The sequence below is a fragment of the Oxyura jamaicensis genome, chromosome 1 (assembly GCF_011077185.1).
Source record: "Oxyura jamaicensis isolate SHBP4307 breed ruddy duck chromosome 1, BPBGC_Ojam_1.0, whole genome shotgun sequence".
Lineage (NCBI taxonomy): Eukaryota > Metazoa > Chordata > Aves > Anseriformes > Anatidae > Oxyura > Oxyura jamaicensis.
In genome coordinates, this window is record NC_048893.1 from 109,687,245 (window position 1) to 109,706,815 (window position 19,571).

At 44.3% G+C, this 19,571-nt stretch overlaps 1 protein-coding gene across 7 annotated transcripts in view; it reads right to left on the bottom strand.

The window, feature by feature from the left end:
- The window catches only part of RUNX1 (RUNX family transcription factor 1), a 169,911-nt gene extending 152,472 nt beyond the window's left edge, over nt 1–17,439 (bottom strand). The window contains exons 1-5 of one of the 7 annotated variants that reach the window (XM_035315727.1): nt 17,227–17,439; nt 8,795–8,956; nt 8,612–8,649; nt 7,367–7,566; nt 698–811 (exon numbers count right to left, since the gene is read on the bottom strand). In XM_035315727.1, coding sequence (XP_035171618.1) covers nt 698–811; nt 7,367–7,412 — 160 coding nt within the window. In that variant the 5' untranslated portion in view covers nt 7,413–7,566; nt 8,612–8,649; nt 8,795–8,956; nt 17,227–17,439. Of the gene's footprint in view, nt 1–697; nt 812–996; nt 1,304–7,366; nt 7,567–7,890; nt 7,936–8,611; nt 8,683–8,794; nt 8,981–17,226 lie in introns of those variants that run through there. The other 6 variants (XM_035315722.1, XM_035315723.1, XM_035315724.1 and 3 more) reach the window with 6 other exon arrangements.
- Nucleotides 17,440–19,571: the final 2,132 nt, after the last annotated feature.

Below are 19,571 nucleotides of genomic sequence, written 5' to 3' on the forward strand. Positions count from 1 at the left end.
CCCTCCTCAGCCCTGCCAGGACTAATTCATTTCCCTAAGGGTGGCTTCTGCCAACATCGCAATCATCCAAGACTCTCATGGCATCAACAGAAACTGTTGAGTTTACCCAAACTGCTTCTTCTCCTGAGCCACGTGAGTTGCAGCTAGGTTTAAGCAGGCTTCTGAGCTTCCCTGACTTCTCCCCCGGTAAGTGTGCCTTCACCCAGGCTGACAGCGCAGCATAAGTGAGACAGCATCACGCTCTGCTGGCTGCAGGCACGAGCCTGCTTCTCGCTCGCTGGGGTGCAGCCTGTAATGGGTGTCGTATGTGGCTGGCTGTCATTTTTCATGGCACTAGCTCAAAAAGTCATAATTCTGCCATAAAGAATCAAAAGGGGCTTGTGCTACTGCTATTGTATCTGCAGTAACTCATGTGAGCTACTCTAACAATTTGATTTATGAAGAGAAAATTCACAAGCATGCAATGCCCCTTTGAACAGCTTAAATGAGCCCTTGTTATAATCTCTTTAACGGACTGATAAGTAACGGGGTGGTATTCCTACAAGCTCAGATATTAGCTTGAACAAGAATGCCTCAACGAAGACCGAAGTGGGAAAAAGTGTGTACTAGAAGAATGTCCCCAAATACTTTCCACACATGCATTTTCTTAAGTATGGGATAGTGAAAAGTATATTTAGAAAGTCCGAATGGCACTTACCTCTCAAGAAGTGCTGGTAAGAAGGAAGTGACTCAAATATGCTGTTTGAAGCCATTGTTTCCTCTTTAAAAGTCACTCTCTCTTTACAGTGAAGGAATATATGATTTCTTCTACCTTGGGAAGCGAGAATGAAGAATGGTCATTGTTACCACCCTCTGCCCAGCCATCACTCTCTGCACTCCGCTGCCTCTGGAGCAACCCGAAGCGGATTATAAGGTTCTTTTGCTAAAAGAACTCCGAAATTGTTTCTTAAAAAGAAAAAAAAAAATAGCGGATCGGTTGTGGTTGATGATGCTTACCACTCTACGAAACTCTGTGGTTTGCAGTCAAAACGATTCGCCCTGCCTGCTGACCAATATCCCGGACCCGCTCTTGTGTGACTGCCTCTGTACCCAACTTGTGGTTCTGTGGTTGTTTATGAGGCCCAAAGAAGTGTTTCACACAACCAAAATTACAAATTTAACTGTTCCCCTTTCCATAACCTGCCTCCATTGGTCCCTCCATGTCACGTGACCCGAGTGATGTCGACTTACTTTCTTTTTTTTTTTTTTTTAACTTTCTGAAGTCATGCCCTACCCACTCCACCTGCCCTCCCCGGGGCTGCATGAGGCAGCCATGGAGGTTGCTGAGGGAGGGAAAAGAGAAATGACTCACCGGCCCCGGTGCTGCAGGCGGGCTTGCTGAGCTAGTGCAACGCCGCTTGTTTTGTTGTTTGTGGTTTTTGGAACTACTGATTATTTTGATAGGGATTTCATTGCTGCTTATTCAATAGTAATTCAAACCCGGGTATTAGTCGGCTGTTAGGGCAGGATGTGTAAGTCATCCTGTACAACATTAGGAATCAGCTGTAGGGAAGACCACTGGCTGGGGAAAGTACACTGCAGAGAGGTGAGAGATTGAAAGAAAGAGAAAGAGAAAGAAAGAAAAAGAGAAAGAAAGAAAAAGAGAGAGCAAGAAAGAGAAAGAGAGGCAGAGAGAAAAAGAGAGAAAGAGAGAGAGGGAGAAAGGAAGAAAAAGACAGTACAAAAGAAAGAAAAGGGAAGAAAAAGAAAGGAAGAAAGAAACCAAAAGGAAAGAAAGAGAGAGAGAGAGAGAGAGAGAGAAAGAAGGAAAGAAAGAAAGAGAAAGAAAGAAAGAAAGAAAGAAAGAAAGAAAGAAAGAAAGAAAGAAAGAAAGAAAGAAAGAAAGAAAGAGAAAAAGAAGGAAAGAAAAAGAAAAAAAGAAAGAAAGAAAAGAAAGAAAGAAAGAAAGAAAGAAAGAAAGAAAGAAAGAAAGAAAGAAAGAAAGAAAGAAAGAAAGAAAGAAAGAAAAAGAAAGAAAGAAAGAAAGAAAGAAAGAAAGAAAGAAAGAAAGAAAGAAAGAAAGAAAGAAAGAAAGAAAGAAAGAAAGAAAGAAAGAAAGAAAGAAAGAAAGAAAGAAAGAAAGTAGGAAAGAAAGTAAAGGAAAAATAAAGGAAGAAAGAAATTAAAAGGAAAGAAAGAAAGAAAGAGAGAAGGAATAAAGGAAAAAGAAATAAAAAGAAACACTTGGGAAAGAGAAATAAACACACACAAAAACCAGCAACATTATTTTGAACCTATATGATGGCATCTTCTGAGGGAGCTCTTGAAGGACACTATTCTCTGTGAGCCCACACAAGAGCTTTGTGAATTCTCCCATAAGGTTAAATCCAGTAGTCCTTGTTTATCATAATGCACCTTCCTGTCAGAAGGATCCCTACCCATGAGCAAAACTGAGTAAAATCCTCAGGATGCAGCACAACATCTCTGAGGTGGCAGCGCATCTATCTTGTCCTAAATTCTTCCATTTACTTCTCCCTCCCCAGAAAAATTAAACAAACAAACAAAAAAGGAAAAGGTCCTATATTTTATATCCAATTGACAGCTCTGGCTCTGGCTGCAACAGCACAAAGTTGTGGGAGGAAAATCACTTCCTACAGCACAGAAAAGTGACTGCCGTGCCACTTTCTGCCTCCTTTTCCTCTCCTCTGACCAGAGGGCAGCAACCCATTGGTATCTGGGTGTAAAGCCCAGGCCACTCAGCTTCAGCAGCCTGAGACCTGCTCATCCTTTTGCCAGAAAAATGTCAGCACCCAAAGCAGGGCTGATGTAGAACAAGGCTTTCCCCGCCTGCTCTGAGTGACCACCATGGTGAAAAAAGCGAGAAGCCTTTGCAATATTAGCAGAAATGCTGGTAGGTGGAGCACAAACACGTAATAACACACACTGCCTCCCGTGAGGATCAAAGCTCCTGGCACACAGGCACCGTCCATGCAGATCGCACCCAGAACTGCCACAGGGCTCCGTGGTTGCATCTGCAGCCCAGAGCAGGAATACCTCAACAAAAGTAGGCGTTTCATGCATTTTTTTTTCCTGCTTATTGCAACTTTGGAAGTCAAATTCCTGACACTGCTTTACTGCCTACATTTCTAGTGCAACTGCAGCCTACGCCCTGGCTTCCTTCAGAGTTGTGGGGGGGGGAGCTGTGGGTGCATGTGAGGAACGTTTTCCTCAAAAAGAAAAAATTGCTGAAGCAGAGTCTTCTCACCATGCAAAAGGAGCAGCTCTGGACAGCAAGAACAGGAAGGCTGGGGCACTTCACTGCCTCACAGTGAGCCCAGCTTAAACTCCTGCTTGAACTCCAACTAAGGCGGTGACCCAACCGTGTTTTTTTGTTGTTGTTGTTTGTTTGTTTTTCTGACTGTGACCAATTTTTAGCAAGTTTGAGGGTATAAACCTCACTCCACTATTACACAAATACCTAAGTGAGCACCTACTGAAGGCAAAACCTTGTGTTGGCTGTGCCAGGAGCTCATCTGGGAGGGGGAGATGTAGGCTCAAGTGCCCCGGTGCCCACAGGGAGCTCAGGGGCTGTGCTGCCCTGTTGGGCCAGGTTGGGCTGTGCCTGCAGAGGGAGCCCAGCAGGGAAGAGGAGAGGTTTTAAAATGCATTTTGTTTCCCATCTTCTAGTATTAGAGGGGCAGGATTGCTGCCAGGGCCAGGGCTGACGTCCAGGCAGGCAGAGCATGTGCCGTGGCCATCCGCGTTGCTGTGGGCAGAGCGCGGCGTGTCAGCGCACTGTGAATGCCAGCAATGCTAATGCCTTCACCCCCATCATCTGCCGTGAAGGCCAGGACATAGCTGTGCTATGTGAGAAGCAACAGTTGGGCTGGTTTTGTCATCTCATTGCTAGGGCAGATGATGCAAGGGAAAAGACTGAGTGTTTCGAAATGCAGCCTGCCACTCCGGTCTCTGCTCTGCTCTGCCAGAACTCAGCTGCAAACAGTATGCAGGAATATGCTTTATTAAGGTTTAACCACCTTGGATTTTCAAGGAACGGACTGTGCTATGTAAGTCTGTGCTACACCCAGGCGAGGGGATGGATGGCACTTCTCCCAGGCCACTGATATGCCTGCCAGAGAAGCCATGAATCCCACCAGCATGAGTTACCAACATGTTGCTGTCGACGCTGAATGTACCACGGTGCCATTTTCTGCTGGGTACACATCAGCTGTTCCTACAGCCCTACAATTAATCTGTGTCAAAATTTATCACTAGCATAGCTGGCATTGCTCAGAGGAAAGGAATAAACTGGATCATTTAACAATCCATGCCCCAAGGAGTGCATCCAAAGGTTGCCCTGTGAGCTGTGCCATCATTAATGCCAGTCTCCATTATTTTTTTTTTTCTTAAAGCTGTCCTGACGTTACTCTAAGCTGGGGCTGTTAGAAAACTCATGTCACTGGTACTTAGACATCCTTTGCTTTCTAATGAATAAGATGCAAGATAATGGTTAACCTTCAGGGAGTTATATCAGTCTTAGATCTAAAAGCTGACACATCGTGAAACAAATTAACAAGCCACCACAGGATGATGGAAAGATCAAATTGTGCCAGTAGTCAAAGTTGCCAAACCAAATTTGTTTAATTTAGTGTAGGGGGTAGGAGACAGAGATTCAGGGACACTAAGAAATCTGTTTTCTACATTGCCACTGCAGAGCATGGCCCCTTGGCAGGAGTTGCTGGCTGGAAAACGACCTTCAGTAAACAGGCCCCAACGCTGGATGTGTATGTATTCTAGAATCTTACTCTCAGTCAACAGATGCCATTTGGAGACTCATAAGGTTGCCAGAATTTGGAAAATGAGAAAAACTAAAAAAAATAGCCAACTACGAAACAAAGAATTCTCTTTTGTTGTTGTTGTTTTAGGGCAAACACTTAAGGTTTCACTGGTAGGAATGAAACAAATAACTCAGAGGAAGTTCCTAGAGCCTAGATTTTTCAGTCTATATCTAAACTGCCTTTTTTCCCTTGCAGAGCATGCTAGTCACTGATGCCACCAAGGTACACCCCAGAGGCCAGCTACTTTTCAGGCTGCAGAATCCCACAAGCTACTGAATGGCCTGAACCAGAATGATTTAGGGATTATTTCGTCTGCTCTCAAGAGGTGTTGCAAGGTCAGGTTTACAGTCTGAGGCTTGACACAACAATGCAGGGAGGCATGTGGTCTGTCCAACTGCCCTACAAATGACCGTCTGTAGGAAACAAAAGCTTCCTTCCCTCCAGTGATAGCAGCCCCTCAGTTTTCACCTTCCTTTCCCTTTAGAGTCATTTTTATCCCTCAGGATCTTCCAGACAAACACCACACATCTCAGTGCATCAGGACATGTTGGACCCTGGGGCGTAACCTGCATGTTAGGTGCACTCTGTGGCTCAGCGCCCTCACATCAAAGCCTGGACATCACAGTATGAAATACACCGTGTGCCTGGCAAGCCTTGGGCACAGCAGGTTTGGTTTAAACTTGGGTAGGGACAGACAATTGCTGAATGGGCTGAGGTGACCTGGAGCATGCAAATACCAGGAGATGTCATTCCTTTACATGCCCTTGTCCCATCAACGGGAGAGATCAGGATTAAAGCAAAGCAAATGCTTGCAGCTTTTGTTCACCAGCAGCCACTGAGAGTGCCAAAAATCTTGAAGCCAGAGAAAACTTCAAATGTTCTAAACCTAATATTTTACCCAAACTCCAGTGGCACTCTCTAACACCCCCCCAATATACCCCAAAGAAACACAACCCAGGTTCTCCCTGACATAGCTTTGCATGCCAAGTATTTTGGCACAGAAGCTGCAGAGAAGAAATTGAGAGCAGGTTTGAAGCTGCCTGTACACTTTGCTCAATACATAATTTGTATTTTCCCTCCTTAATATTCTTACTTGCTTCCTACTTTTTCTGGAAGCCAAAACGAAGGCTTTAGGCTTCCAACACCTGCGTATGTATTCCTCTGCCCAACAGTGCCAGAAAAAGAGCTGGTTTTCATCCCTTCTAAAGCAAAAACACTACTAGTTGCTGACCTAAACCCACGCCATATGTCAAGGTGAATGCTAATGAAGGGCAGCATTAAAAAACATGAGTCTGAACCACTCGCTGAGTTAGTGCTGAGAAGCTGGCAATGGCATGGACCAGGCAGCCCTGCAAGATCATCACAGGATAGCAGAGCATGGGTTACAGAGAAGCACTTGCCATCCTCAGCGAGCTCTGCCTTGTGGTGGCCTCCCAAAACAGTATGAATAAAGTGTAAGTAACAGATATACAAATGATAACTAAAACAAATGTGGAGGAGAAAATGGATGCTGTTTTAAGAGGAGCTGGATCTGGCTGTTATTTGAGGCTGGCAGTTAACATGACAGAGGGGAGCATGGAAACATTTTTTTAAAAAACAAGCGTTTCACTCCAACAGTTTCAAAAGAAGATGCTTTAGGTTTTCATTTCAAAAGTGACCCAGATTAAATAACCAAGCTAAAAAAAAGGGAGTGACCTAAATGAACTGTTTCCTTCTGGTCTTCCTGTTTTGTAGCTGTACCAAAAATGCTACATCAGTGCTGCTACAGAGTGCTGTTACAGCAACTCTGATAATGCAGAACCTGACCACTATCGCTCCACAACTTCTGGTCCTTTTTCCCCCTGGATACAGGGGCTATTTTATTCTTTTTCCAATAATTTATTGTCAGTAACTGAGTTTCGAGAGCATTTCACCAGTCTTTTGCTAGTGGATTGGAATGAGTTAAATGGTTGTGGACAATGAGGTAAGAGGCAGAAGAAAAGTGGAAATATTCCAGGAAAGATTGGGAAAAGGAAAGGCCTCAAATATCCAGTAAGCACCTAAATTTTTATGCACATAGAAACTTGCATAAAACTTCAGATCATTTTGAACTTTCCTGCAAATATTGCAAGCCAGCACCAATTTGGATCTATCCTACATGTCGCTAAACCTCATGCGAGAACCAGTGAGTACCAAGGGTGTGCTACTCCCTCATGACAGACACAGCAGTGCCTAGAGGTGGTGCACACTGGTTAACACAAGTACCTCCCCACCCTGCTGACTTTTCCATTTTTCCCTTTCTCGTTGACTGGGGAGCAAATTCCAGCTGGAGCCCTGACCTGTCCTTTACATTGACATGTGCCACCACTGTACATTTTCTCAATTGCTGCATCAGCAAAATCCCATTTGGCTGAAAATAAAAGAGAGAACCAGATTAAACTGGATAAATAATATCCTAACAAAAACCAGTGGCAAGAATTGAACTTGGATTAAACCTGCAAGGGCTGAGTTTGAATTTCCATCGATAAAATCACAAAGCAAGCACAGTGAAACAGGTAATACATGCTTACGTTTCTTCATGTTAGGTGTTTTACTGGAATCAATAGGATTACTCATGAGTGGGGGAAAGCTTTGCAGGGTTCACCGTCTCTTTGGTTTCTTGTTTTTAGACACTTCAGTAGGACTGTGTAGATACTGTCATCAGCTATGTTCCACTGTTTACATTTTTGGATGCTCTTGGTGACATTTTTCAAAGCAACTCATCGCTTTCCTGTAAATGGAGAAAATAATAAATTAAATAGCTATTTAGAAAGAAGTAGCTACTTTAGAAAGAGAAGTAATTCAAGTAACTTAGTGAGAAAACTACAAATTACTTATCTGTTGTGGGTTTCAAGAATAATGCTTAGCATCTGTGTTTCACAGAAAATCCTAGTAAAATACCTTATTCCATCGAATTGCTTAGAAAAGACTTCAATATTTATGGTAGGGCTCACTCACTGTAAGAACATCAGCATGTTGCTGATCATGGATAAATTAAACTTGCAGTTGGTAACAGGTTCTCAAAGAAGGCTGCTGTCTTTATGACTATGCCAACCTCTTCCTGGTGTGGTGCCATGTCTGGTGGTAGTTTGGGTGAAATAGCTGGTGGCCTGGGACTTGCACCTAGTTACTGCCCTCTGCCACAATAGTCTGCAACTGCCTCTCCACTGAGTTCCTGTCTGATTCAGTATGAAACCTGATGAATGCCCACCTGGGCATCCCCTGTAAAGACCAAGTAGATTCCCAGAGAAGATTTTCTAAAGCTGTGCAAAGGGTTTGGATGCCACACTGCTGAAGGAACCTTGCTGAAAAATGCATACCAAATTTATTTATGTGCCTATAGTAAAAATCCTCCTAATATTAACTGCCCCCCTGCCTGGTCTTAGTTGACTTAGGGAAAATGCCTAACAAGCAGGATTTGGAAGGAGGTTTAGGGTGTAAGAGGCAGCATAGAGAAAAGATGACTGTGATGTAAAAGGGTGAACAAAGAGGATGGGGAGCAGCCATTTGCAATAGCAATTGCATAGCATGAGAATAGTCAAGAGAAGAAGGAAAGAGAGAGAGGAGGAGAAGCAAGAAGTGTCGTGGAGCTGAGGACACAAACATTGCACTTGACGCAATAAGTGGAAAGTCAGAGGTAAATTCAGAGAGGGAAGACTGATCAGGGAAATGGATGAGTCTTGCATAAACTGCAGTGAGAGTGGGCTGACTCTGTTAGAGAAAACAGGCAAAGATTCATGAAAAAGGTATGCAGCATCGTATAAATGAAGCCTTACCACTAAATAAAGCAGAGGAGTACTGTTGTTCATCTGGCCTTAAATGAAGAAGAATGGAAGTGACAATCTGCCTTGAACCAGTACAAAAAAGTTTTTGTCATAGACTTTCTGAAGGAAAGGTTTAACACTGCAACCTGGGAAACAGCTTAACAAAAGAAAAAGGGCTACAAGGGGGTTGTTTACCTCATTTTTCCATGTTGTATTTGCTTGCCTTTTCTTCCATATGAACTTATGGCAATGTCTGGGGTTTTTCCCCTTCCTCAATGTGAATTCCTTGGATGTGTTAATTGCTGGCTTGGAGATATGCTAAATTGAAGCGGAGGACAGCCGAAGTTTGGGCACATCCTGCCAAAAAATGTTTGAGTTTCTTGTGTTGCCAGCTGCAGCACACCTCTACCACTACACCTGCAGTGACTGTCCTGGTGGGCCTTGTCAAAGCAAAAAAATAACACAAGCCCCCAGACTGTACCCTCATTTGATTACAATACAATCTGATGTGGTTGTAAGAGTATCTGTATTTGAAGGCCTTTGCCTACAGGCCAGCAAAGAGCCAGGCACCTATCCACACATGGCCATTTAGTGGCAGGCATGACTGGAGCTGATCCCATCCCCACTCTCCTAAACAGCTGGTAGCCGTTACATCAAGTCTGTTTTTGTGTTGAGCAAGGTCTCTTCAGCAAGCAAAAAAGGCATTTGTTTTCCCAGAGGCTGCTATCTTCCTGCCCACAAAACATCCACACCTTTACTTGTATAACAGACTAAAATGCTGAAAGCAGGATGGGGTGTAGTAAGGGTGCTCCATAAAAAGCAGCTTCAGTCTTGCTTTATATGTCGATCATCCTATATTGGGCCACTCTTCCACCCAGCATCAGCACATCTGATAATGCAGTGTGGAGGTGGTGCCGTAATAAATGTATTCTCTTACCAAAATGTGCTCAGTTTATGCACAATTGTCAGTGGGATGAGGTACACTGTAGAAAGCTAATAAGAGTTAACGGTGATGTGAATTTCCTTTTAGGCTCGCTCCTAAGGGAAAGAAGTACTGGTGAGTCACAGGATGGGAGTCTGGGCTGATGAGAGGTCCAGTCACAAGCAATAGCACTCTGTTCACATCACTTAATAAGCTTGTCATGTGTTGGCCAACCTACAGAGATACAATGACAGCTGTATGAGATTCCTCCTAGCCTCAAGGTAGTGTTTAGCAATAAAAAAGCAGACACCAGAATGGGAGTAAATCTTGCAAATGAAAAGTTTTCATTCTGTTTTTACAACCTTTGAATCCTGTTCAACCCCCTCTCTTAATTTTTGCTCTTTGTTCAGCAGCTAAACATAGCCCAATGCCATGGTTTCAGTGGAGCTTCCCTGTTATAAGCTTAGAGTTATCCCGAACAGAATTTCACCTTTGTGTCTGCAGCCTTTTATTCAGTAGTCCTAGAAATTATGAGGAAAACTCTCCCTGAAATACCATGCCAGAACCCTCTTACCCCGAGCTGCAAGTGTGCACATAAAACAGATCATACCACAACACAGAAAGCAACAACATGCAAAACTGCTTTTTGTGTTGACATAAGTTTAGCGCTGTGACCTTAGCACACCTGTAGGAAAAACGAGCAGCTCCCTTCAGTTTAGGAAGGAAGATGATCTTACTGAAATAATCCTTTGGTTAGAAAGTCTTCCATAGACGTGATGGTGGAAACTGTCAGCAGCAGCCAATGATTTTCCATACTGCCAGGATGAGCCTGTGGAGCGATTTGGTGATAGGAGGTCTGGTCCTTTCTGAAGGTTAGGTCCCTTTAATTTAGTTCATAATTTCAGATATGGTTTCACATCAGAAAATGAGGCACTCAGCACTGTTACCTGCTTCTAAAACTCTTGGCCATAGTGGCCTATAATTTTTTAGAAGTCCTTCTTCCCAACATGTCAATGCCTGACAGCATCAAAATACAAATCGTGCCAATGGCGTATGCTTTCCTAATAACTACTGCACACATCTCTGTTTAAGAAGTCTTTCCCCCTGGTTTAGCTTCAGTGAACAATCAAGGCGATCAGTAAAAGCTGGTGCTGGTCTCCATTTTGCTTGGGGGATTACTGTGTCTTCCAGCCTGTCAGGACCTAGCTGAAAAAAGTGATGTGGAATGGAGACCTGCCATGAAAAGTAGGATCCCTGGGGAGGAAATCTTTCTAAATCCTGCTGCAATCAGTAGTGTGACCACTGGAAAATTTTGGATATCCTGGAGCTCTGTTTCTCTTCGCTCCACATTATTCACCATTAACTGCAGTTTCAGAGTGATCCTGTAGTTTCACATTGCTTTCCAGGAGCAAATCCCATGAAACAAACTGGCATTGTCTTCCTTCTGGACCAGTTTGCCAGTGGATGAACGATAAAATCCATTGCGCTGTCAATCCATGTCATACAAGTTTCTTGCCACAGGATTTCTTTCAGAAAAAAAAAAAAATAACCTGTCAGTATAACTGAGCAGCCTGCAGCCCGAAGTGTGGGTGTGCATGTTTGAGAAATTGTAGTGAACTGGGCAGGGATGTCTTTCCCAGCCTGAACTCTGAATCCTACTTGCTGTGTGCTTGTCTCTGAAGGCGTACAACCAGATAGTGTTCAAAGGTTCTTTTTCCCTGGAAAAGTCTCATGCCAAATACCCTCAAGGGAAAGCATTTGGGGAATCCTTGTATCTCCTCTGATTGCAGCAGCACAGCACACCGAGCTTCAGAGCAGACCACACAGATGGATAAAATGGCATCAGCAGAAGGAAACCCATGAAAGGAGGTTGCTCACTGAGATATCGGCAGAAATCACGGTTTCAAACATCTGAAGACCTGATCTAATGCCTGCTGAACTCAATGGAAGGAATGTCATTGGAAACGAGCCCCTGGTTTTTGAACCGTAGTCTTAAAATAAACACAGTTTGTTTAAGTTTATTTATTTTCTCTTTGAGTGCTGGCAATCGCTTATTTGCTTGAAGCTAGCAATGTAGGGGCTGTGCTGCTGTCCCCAGTGCCAGGCACGCTGGTGCTGTGACCTAATCGACCCACGGAGCTGTCATTCTTCAAGAGTGCCTGGCACATCCTAGGTTTTGCTCTGCCCCTTTAAAAAACAGAACTGTCTCCTTATCTGTATGTTTATCTGACTTTGAGGTCATATGACTGTGAAGAAGCAGAGCCTTGCTCCTGTGTGCGCTCAAGGGAGGGAGCCTTCTGTGCCTTACTGTGAATCCTGGGACTTCCACTGGGAGTGAGTGCAGCTCATTTCCATAGCCATAAAAGCTTACCAGCAGCTGTCACTTGGTTTGGTTTTGTTTCTTCCTTGGCACGCTCTGAGTAAGGGTAACATGCCAGCTAATCAGTACATCAGCTCCTAAGTATTATTTCCTCTTGTGCCCCTTTTAGGGCGGTTAATGAAAAACACAGAGAAATTTTGTCTGGATAAATTCACAGTGGTCTCGCCAAAGGTGCTAGAAATCTGCCATTGGCAGATTTGGCATTGACCTTTCCTTGAACACCTCCAGGGACAGTGATGCCACCACTTCCCTGGGCAACCTGTTCTAATGCAATGTTCACTTAAGCACCTGCAAGAGGTGACTAGAGGGGAACAATGGAGAAGAAGAGACCAAGGAACACACCTCAAAGCAGAATTTTTAAAGGAGAAGTAAAGGGGGAACATCACAGAAGTCACAGTGATGCATTTCTGTAGCTATATATTCCTAGAAACTGTACTGCCAGCCTCAGGGAGCACGTGCTGTACAACTGCACAGTAAGTTTTAGTTACTGTTCTGAACAGTTTACAATTTCAGTGATATATAAGACTATTCATTCTCCCTTCAGGCTCAGACAGTGACATAGATAGTGGCTGTAATTTGCTGAAGAAGTCTGAGAGAGGGAAAATAACCCAACACCAGAGTGGCTGAGCTCTCCTCTAGCTGCTTTGAGAATAAAACATCTTCTACAGCTTGACTCTTTATGACTGAAGGGGCCAAATATATGCCAGTTTTTTTTTCCTTTACGTTTCGTTTCTCTGTCTGCTCTTAATAAATGTCTGAGTTTTTAATGTTTTTAAGATGAAGGGCACTTCAATTCTGTCTTCTTTTGAAAAGCATCACAAGACGAGCTGATGTACATCCTTGAAGGCTAGAGCAATCAGACAAGAAGCACCACGAAATGCCTGCTTCCCAGGACAGCCAGGAAAGTGAAGAACAACTAGAGCAGGAAGCAAAAGTTCCGCCCTAATGCAAATTGAACTGTGGCACTACAAAGTAGAAGGCAACTATTGTGAAAGACTAGAGTTCTATTTATTAATTCTACTTTTTTCACTTGTGCAAAGTAGTTTTTTTGTTGTTGTTTTGCTTTGTTTTGTTTTTAATTCCCCTTTGCTACCTTTCAAAGCAGGGAATAAATTTGCTGAGAGCTTGAATGTGAACCTTTGAAAAAAGTCCTCATTCACAATAAAACACAACTGCACCTTATGCACACATGCAAAATACAAGGTACTCGATTACCTTCACTTCATTTTTCTTTTGTTCAGACATTTCTGTGGCATTCAGTGGAAAAAGGCAGCTGTTGTATGGGAGGCACATTAAATGCATATTAAATAAAATATTAAAACAATCTGCATCAAAGTTGAGCAGAAATGATCAACAACAGATTTCCTTCTGTATTCCTTAGGAACTTAGTACATTTCTGTATCATTTGGTAATAATACATAAAGCACGTCCTTTATGTGGTGTTGAAATATTTTGCCATGGACAATGACATAGCATCATAAGAAAAACCTCAAATAGCATTTCCAGAGGGTAGCACAGTTAGCCAGTTATGTCTTGACATCAGAGCCTGGACAGCAGCCCTGAAATTGTCTAAGTTCAGGAATATGTGAGAAAACCCACGTTGGTCAGTATCCTAAATAGAAGTTAATAGTCATTTGTGCATCTTTACTCAGTTATGGTCTGCTTTAAGTTACCTGCTCAGGTTCATTAAGAGATGTAGCAGCTTTTAACATAAGTCACCAGATGAAAGTGACTTTCCTGGGAGCGGAGGTGCAGTTTTATCAAGCGCACGACCACTTCTACGTCACTGCAGGCAGAATATTTTTGTCCTTTCTGAACCCTTTATGCAACACGTGCCAGTGATGACTCTTGCAGACATGTTCAACCTCCCTGTATTTAATGATGGAAGGAGGGAAGAAGGGATTTTCTTTGAGTTAAATTGTACCTTAATGACAGCCAGATGCCTGGCTACAAAGGGCGTTTCAGAGGAGCAGTACCCGGGAGCATTTCCACAGTTGCAGGGAGGTTGTATGCACGTGCCTGAGTGTGTCAAACAAGTAGTAACCTAACACTCGCCCTCCAAGGAAAGAGTCAGTCTGTTGTTCATAGGGGAAGGAAACCTGATAACAGAGCCCAAGGAAACCACATAGCATGTTACATCTTTCATGCATGTCTTTGTGGATCTGGTCAGCTACGAGGAGCTGGCTACAAAGTCGTGTTGTTGACAGCGAGGCGAGAGTTCAAGCGTATATAGAAAGGAATCGCTGGAAGTAATAGTGCCAGCCGGTGCTAAGGACCTGACTCCTACATCATGCATATTTCAGGGAGGTTTGCCTCAATCTACTGCTAGTCTGACCCATAGACTGAGTGGGGCCAGAGTGCACTTTCCACATCATCATCATCTGAAAGTCATCAGGTTCTTATGTCCCATTAGTACTACACAGTGTGAGACCAAGTGCCATTCAGGGGAACAAACAGGGGACGTGCTTCAAAAGCACACTCCTGGTTCAAACTGAAATACTAGTGGGGACGCGCCCTTGGGTGTTTTGACATCAGATGAACTGCATTGGAAATGAACCTTAGGATAGTTTGGCAGCTGGCTGAAGCTGTCCCAGGGCTGTTAGCAACTCCCCTTGGGAACCTGAGGGTATTAGATAAATTCTCAGAAATCTGGAAAAGAGGGAAGCCATCTCATGCTTTTTTGTTTTTTGCCTACTTGTGAATGGGTGGAGGATAAGACAGTGTGGAGGAGCAACTAAAAAGGACAAAGAAAACAAACATTGGGTGCAATCCCCCCCATGTTAACTCGTTCAGAAAGGAAACATACCCTACTCTTACTGGTGCTACCAAAAGAGTGGAAACCACAAAAGCTTTGGAAGACAGGACTAAAATCCTAGAAGATCTTGGCCCAGTGAGCAAGACTGTGAATAAAGAGGGTGAAATTCAGCCAGTGCAAGTTCCAGGTCTTGTGTTTAGCAATAATCAGCTACACAGACACCAGCTGGAGAAACACTGGCTCAGCAGAAGTTCTGCAGAGGAAGACAAGGGGCTGGTAGTTAACAGTGCAAGCGTTATCTGGCTACAGGAAAAGCAAGTGCTGAGTGTCATGGGCAAGTCACGCAGCTTAGTCTTTCTGTTTGAGTCGGTACTGGAAAACAGTATCAACAAAGCCCTCCATAGTCCATCATAGTTCAAGAACATGGGAAAATTGGAGAGGCCAACAGAGAAGGCCTTGAAGAATGTGGTCTATAGGCTAGATTCAGCTAAAATTGTTTCCCAGTCTTTCCAGGGAAAGCTGATACTGGTCTTCAAACCCATCATGTGCTAACAAGTAGGAAGGGAATAAGCTGTGCTCTGTCGTCACTGTAGGTAGACAGGAGTGATGGTCTTCAGCTGCAGGTAGGGAGATTTAGACATGAGGAAAAACTTTTTATTGTTTGGGTAATTAAACACTAGAATAAACCGTCCAGGGAGACTGTAAAATTGTCATCACTGGAGGTTTTGAAGAATGGGAATGCTTGAAATACTGGTGCTATCTGTTGATAGATCTGGTCCTCCTTAATTTTGAGGATGGAAGTGATGACCTCCTAGGTCCCTTTTACTCTCAAGCTCTGTGTTTCTATCAGGTGAGACAATCTAGCTAGCCTGTGCTGTTGGCCAGCCCACACCCAGGTGACAGTTACATGCCTGGGGTGTCCTGGCTCCAGGAAAAAAGGTCATTCTCTACTTTGGAAGGCATGACATTGTTCTACAGCCCATGTCAGGCTGCAGTTTTTTCTTTGGTGTTGGTACCATATCTGAAATCTTCAAGTACTACAAGACAGTCTTTCAAAGCCAAAGGACAGGATTTGAAGCATGACTGGAGATAAAAATGTTTTAAAGCCATCCTCCATCACAATGTAAGAAAAATAAATCATTGACCATTTCTTGAAAAAACAATAATCCTCTTCTTATTGTGGTACTTAGAATCATAGAATCATAGAATATCCCGAGTTGGAAGGGACCCATAAGGATCAGCAAGTCTAAATCCTGGCACCACACAGGTCTACCCAAAATTTTAGACCATGTGACTAAGTGCACAGTCCAAACGCTTCTTAAATTCAGACAGGCTTGGTGCAGTGACTACTTCACTGGGGAGCCTGTTCCAGAGTTTGTCTACCCTCTTGGTGAAGAACCTCCTCCTGATGTCCAGCCTAAACCTCCCATGCCTCAGCTTGACACTGTTCCTGTGGGTCCTATCACTGGTGATTAAGGAGAACAGGTCAACGCCTGCCTCTCCACTCCCCTTCACGAGGAAGTTGTAGACTGTAGACTTCCAGTAGAACACAAAACACTTTTACAATAGGGTCACAAAAACTGACATACTGCATCAGCTTCATAGCATTGAAGAAAAATAATAATAATAATAATAAATAAAAGTGAATTATAAGCTGCCTGTACCTTAGAAGGAGCAGCTCACAGCATTCAGAGCAGTGGATCTACTTGCATCTCTCTGCTATTGCAGGAGGTTTGTGCCCAGGTGCAGCAACTTAGAAGGAGCCCTTAGCAATCTCATGGCTCTCCTTCTCTGCCCACACTGGTCTTGCAAGTGCACATTATGTGGGGCAATGTAGCTGCTCCTGCAGCAGCATCCACCTCCACAAGTATCTGGCATGACGTCTTGCCACTGCAGTTTATCCGTTTGTCCACTTTATCCATTTTGTTTTTATTCTACTCCGCTCTATGCTCACAATACCTTCAGAAGGAAAGAAGCTTGGTATGAAGGCCTTCTACAAAGTGCAGCTCAGATAATAGTTTGGAAAAGGACAGCAGTATGCCTGTGTTCATGTATCCAAGGCAGATGTAATCAGTAACCTATCAGCAGATCTGACAGGTAAAAGGTAAGGGTCAAAAGAGCTTAATGGATACATCTTAGTGGCACTTTGTCATGACATTTACACACATTTATTTTCTTCTTACAGCAGAGGATCTGGCCTTTTTAAAGGTTGCATTTAGGGCATGACATTCTCATATTGAGTTGTATTTAGCCTTACGTGACAAGTCACGCTCTCCTTAAAAACACAGAGGCAAAACAAACACTCTTGTTAGCTAAAAACAAATAAATACATCAAGAAAGTCCACTGCCAAATCATTAGGAAAGCCTCCTGAGGAGCTGGCCGCAACCACTCTTCCCTTTTACCTGGCCACGACAACGTGCCCTGATCCGCTGGAACCCGCACCAGTCTCTTCCTGAGCGAGCTTCAGCAGGCTGTGCCTGCAAGCCACTGTCCCACCACCTTCCCCTCCCAGCTCACCGCCTCCACACACTGCTCTGATGCTGCTCTGGGCTCTCCTGGCACCGCTTACCTCTCACACCCCGCACTGACCGTCAAAGCCCAGGCAGGGGGAGAGGGCAGGGCGATGCATCCCCCCACAGCACCCCCGGACCACGCTGGGACACGAGCAGCGGCTGGCTTTCCCGATGTGACACGAGGCTGGGAAGGGCAGCGCTCTCCCTTTTTCATTAGGCGTATTTATAAACACACAGTACACAAGCATTTTTCCTTTCTTCGCAGTGACGGGTGATTATATGTCTATGAAATGTTTTCATTTATTTGGCGCCAGGGTAATCAAAATCAGTTGAAACCGTGGCAGCGGAGGGAAGGAAAACAAGTAGGCGTGGGACTGACTGTGCCTCTCGCTCCCTGGGCCATCCAAGGGTAGTAGCTGGCAGAAGCGCACCCCTCGCAGATGAACGTCTTATTCAGCTGGTAATTGTTCCCAGTTGCGCTCATGGCCTCTGTCCATTAAGGATGTAGCCCTGCATAACTTTGAAAGCAACTGGCTCCGCGCTGGAAGCGCTGTGGGAGCGTCTGAGCCAGCATGTGCGTGACTCTGCTGAGGCAGAAAAGAGCTGGTCCCAGAAAACCTTTGTGAATGAAATTTTCATGCTTTCATGTCTGCCCCAGTGCAGATTCTGGGTCAGTCCCTGTGATCTCAAACATCCGGTTTGAACGGGTGTTTTCCACTACATAGATGCAAAAATATTTCCATTATAAGCCTTTAGTAGCTCTGCATAGGCAAGCAAAGGGAATGAGTAGGAGAAGGGAGTTTAGGAGGCTGTGTTAAAAATGCTGATTAAAAAAAAAAAATAAATTCAGAAACAGAAAAGAAAAAAAAAACTACCAAATTCCTCTGACTGCCAATTAAAAACAAAAACAAACAAACAAAAAACATAAAAAACAGTGCTGCATGTTCATCTTCTTAAAGCCAGATGGCAAAGATTTCAGCAGTGATGTTTCTGTCTGCATCTCTCCCCCCCTCCTTCCCCCACCTTCCCAGCCTGCTGTCCCTCTGTGTCCGGCACACGGCAGAGGCAGTGGCACATGCTGCTACCTCCCCAGGAGCTTCCCGAGGCATCCCCGCTTCCTCCAGGAAAAGCTGCCTTCCACGTACTCCTCCTCTGGCATCACACACAGATGATGGAGCTGGTCGCTGGCCACATTTGCAAACACCGTGCCTGTACCCCACAGTCTTCATGGAAGAGGCTGTGCTGGGTGGAGCAGCCCGGCAGCAGCCAGGCCCAGCGGCTGGTTGTAAGGCAATGATGGGTAAAGGGGGCTGCAGCAGCTGCTTGCTTTTCTGCCAGCACAGACCGGGCAGTTTGCATCCACTGAAACGTGTCTGGTCAAAAGTGAAATCTAGACAGTGGCTTCACATGCAGCATCATGATTACTTGAATCACGTGGGATAAATGCAGAAGATCTGGGAATTAGTCGTCCTCCTACATTCAAAAAAAAAAAAGAAGAGAAAAAAAAAGAAAAAAAAGAAACAAAACAAAGCCAGCAATTCAGCCACTGGCGTCAGAAAGGTTTGAGGAAAATACCTATTCTCTCACTCCCACTCAGCTTTTCTTTACAAGGCCCTGGGAAGCAGCTTAAAAAGACCCTCAACTTCCCCCTCAAAATGGTCATCCCTCTTCTTTTTCTCATTAACGTAGATATATATATTTATCTCTGTATACACACACAAGCCCACCTCCAAATCCCCCTGAAATGCAACTTTTCTGCTGAGCACACACCTCACTCTGCATTAACAGAAATCATTGAGCATTTCTGCCTCTCTTTATTAATAGCACAAAACCACATCCCTGAAAAGCAGCAAGATCTCAGTGTTCACAGCCATTGCTGCGTATTTAAAAGAGCAAGGGGAAAAAGAAAGGGGGGGGAGGGGGGGGGAGAGGGGGGACTTTTGAAACCAGTTGTCTTCTCACTTTGGGAGAATTCAGTGAATTATCTCATTTTCTGGGTAAAATGTGTTTCCCCAGAACACATTGTGTGTCACCTCAGAGGCCACTGCTGCTTTAGGCTGATGATGTGGATGCTGCCGCCGAGGGAAACTTGGGAGAACAGCTGGCAGGCATACTGCTCCTGTACTGGCCAGTGTAAAGGATGGCTAGATAATACAAAATAATTTATATGGAGGGACTTTTTCAGCACCTGATATTATTGGCTGGTAGGACGGATGACCGTTTGCAGAGAATTGACTACACTTCCTCTGCAAGGATATATTAACCAGCATGTGCACTCCAGAGGCTCCAGCCCAATACGTTTTTCCTTCTGATAGACTGCCTCTCAGCAGACGAGCTGGAGCACTGGGGACTCCATCTCTGTGCTCACAGCTCTCAAAACCCTTCAGGGTGACAAAGCTGT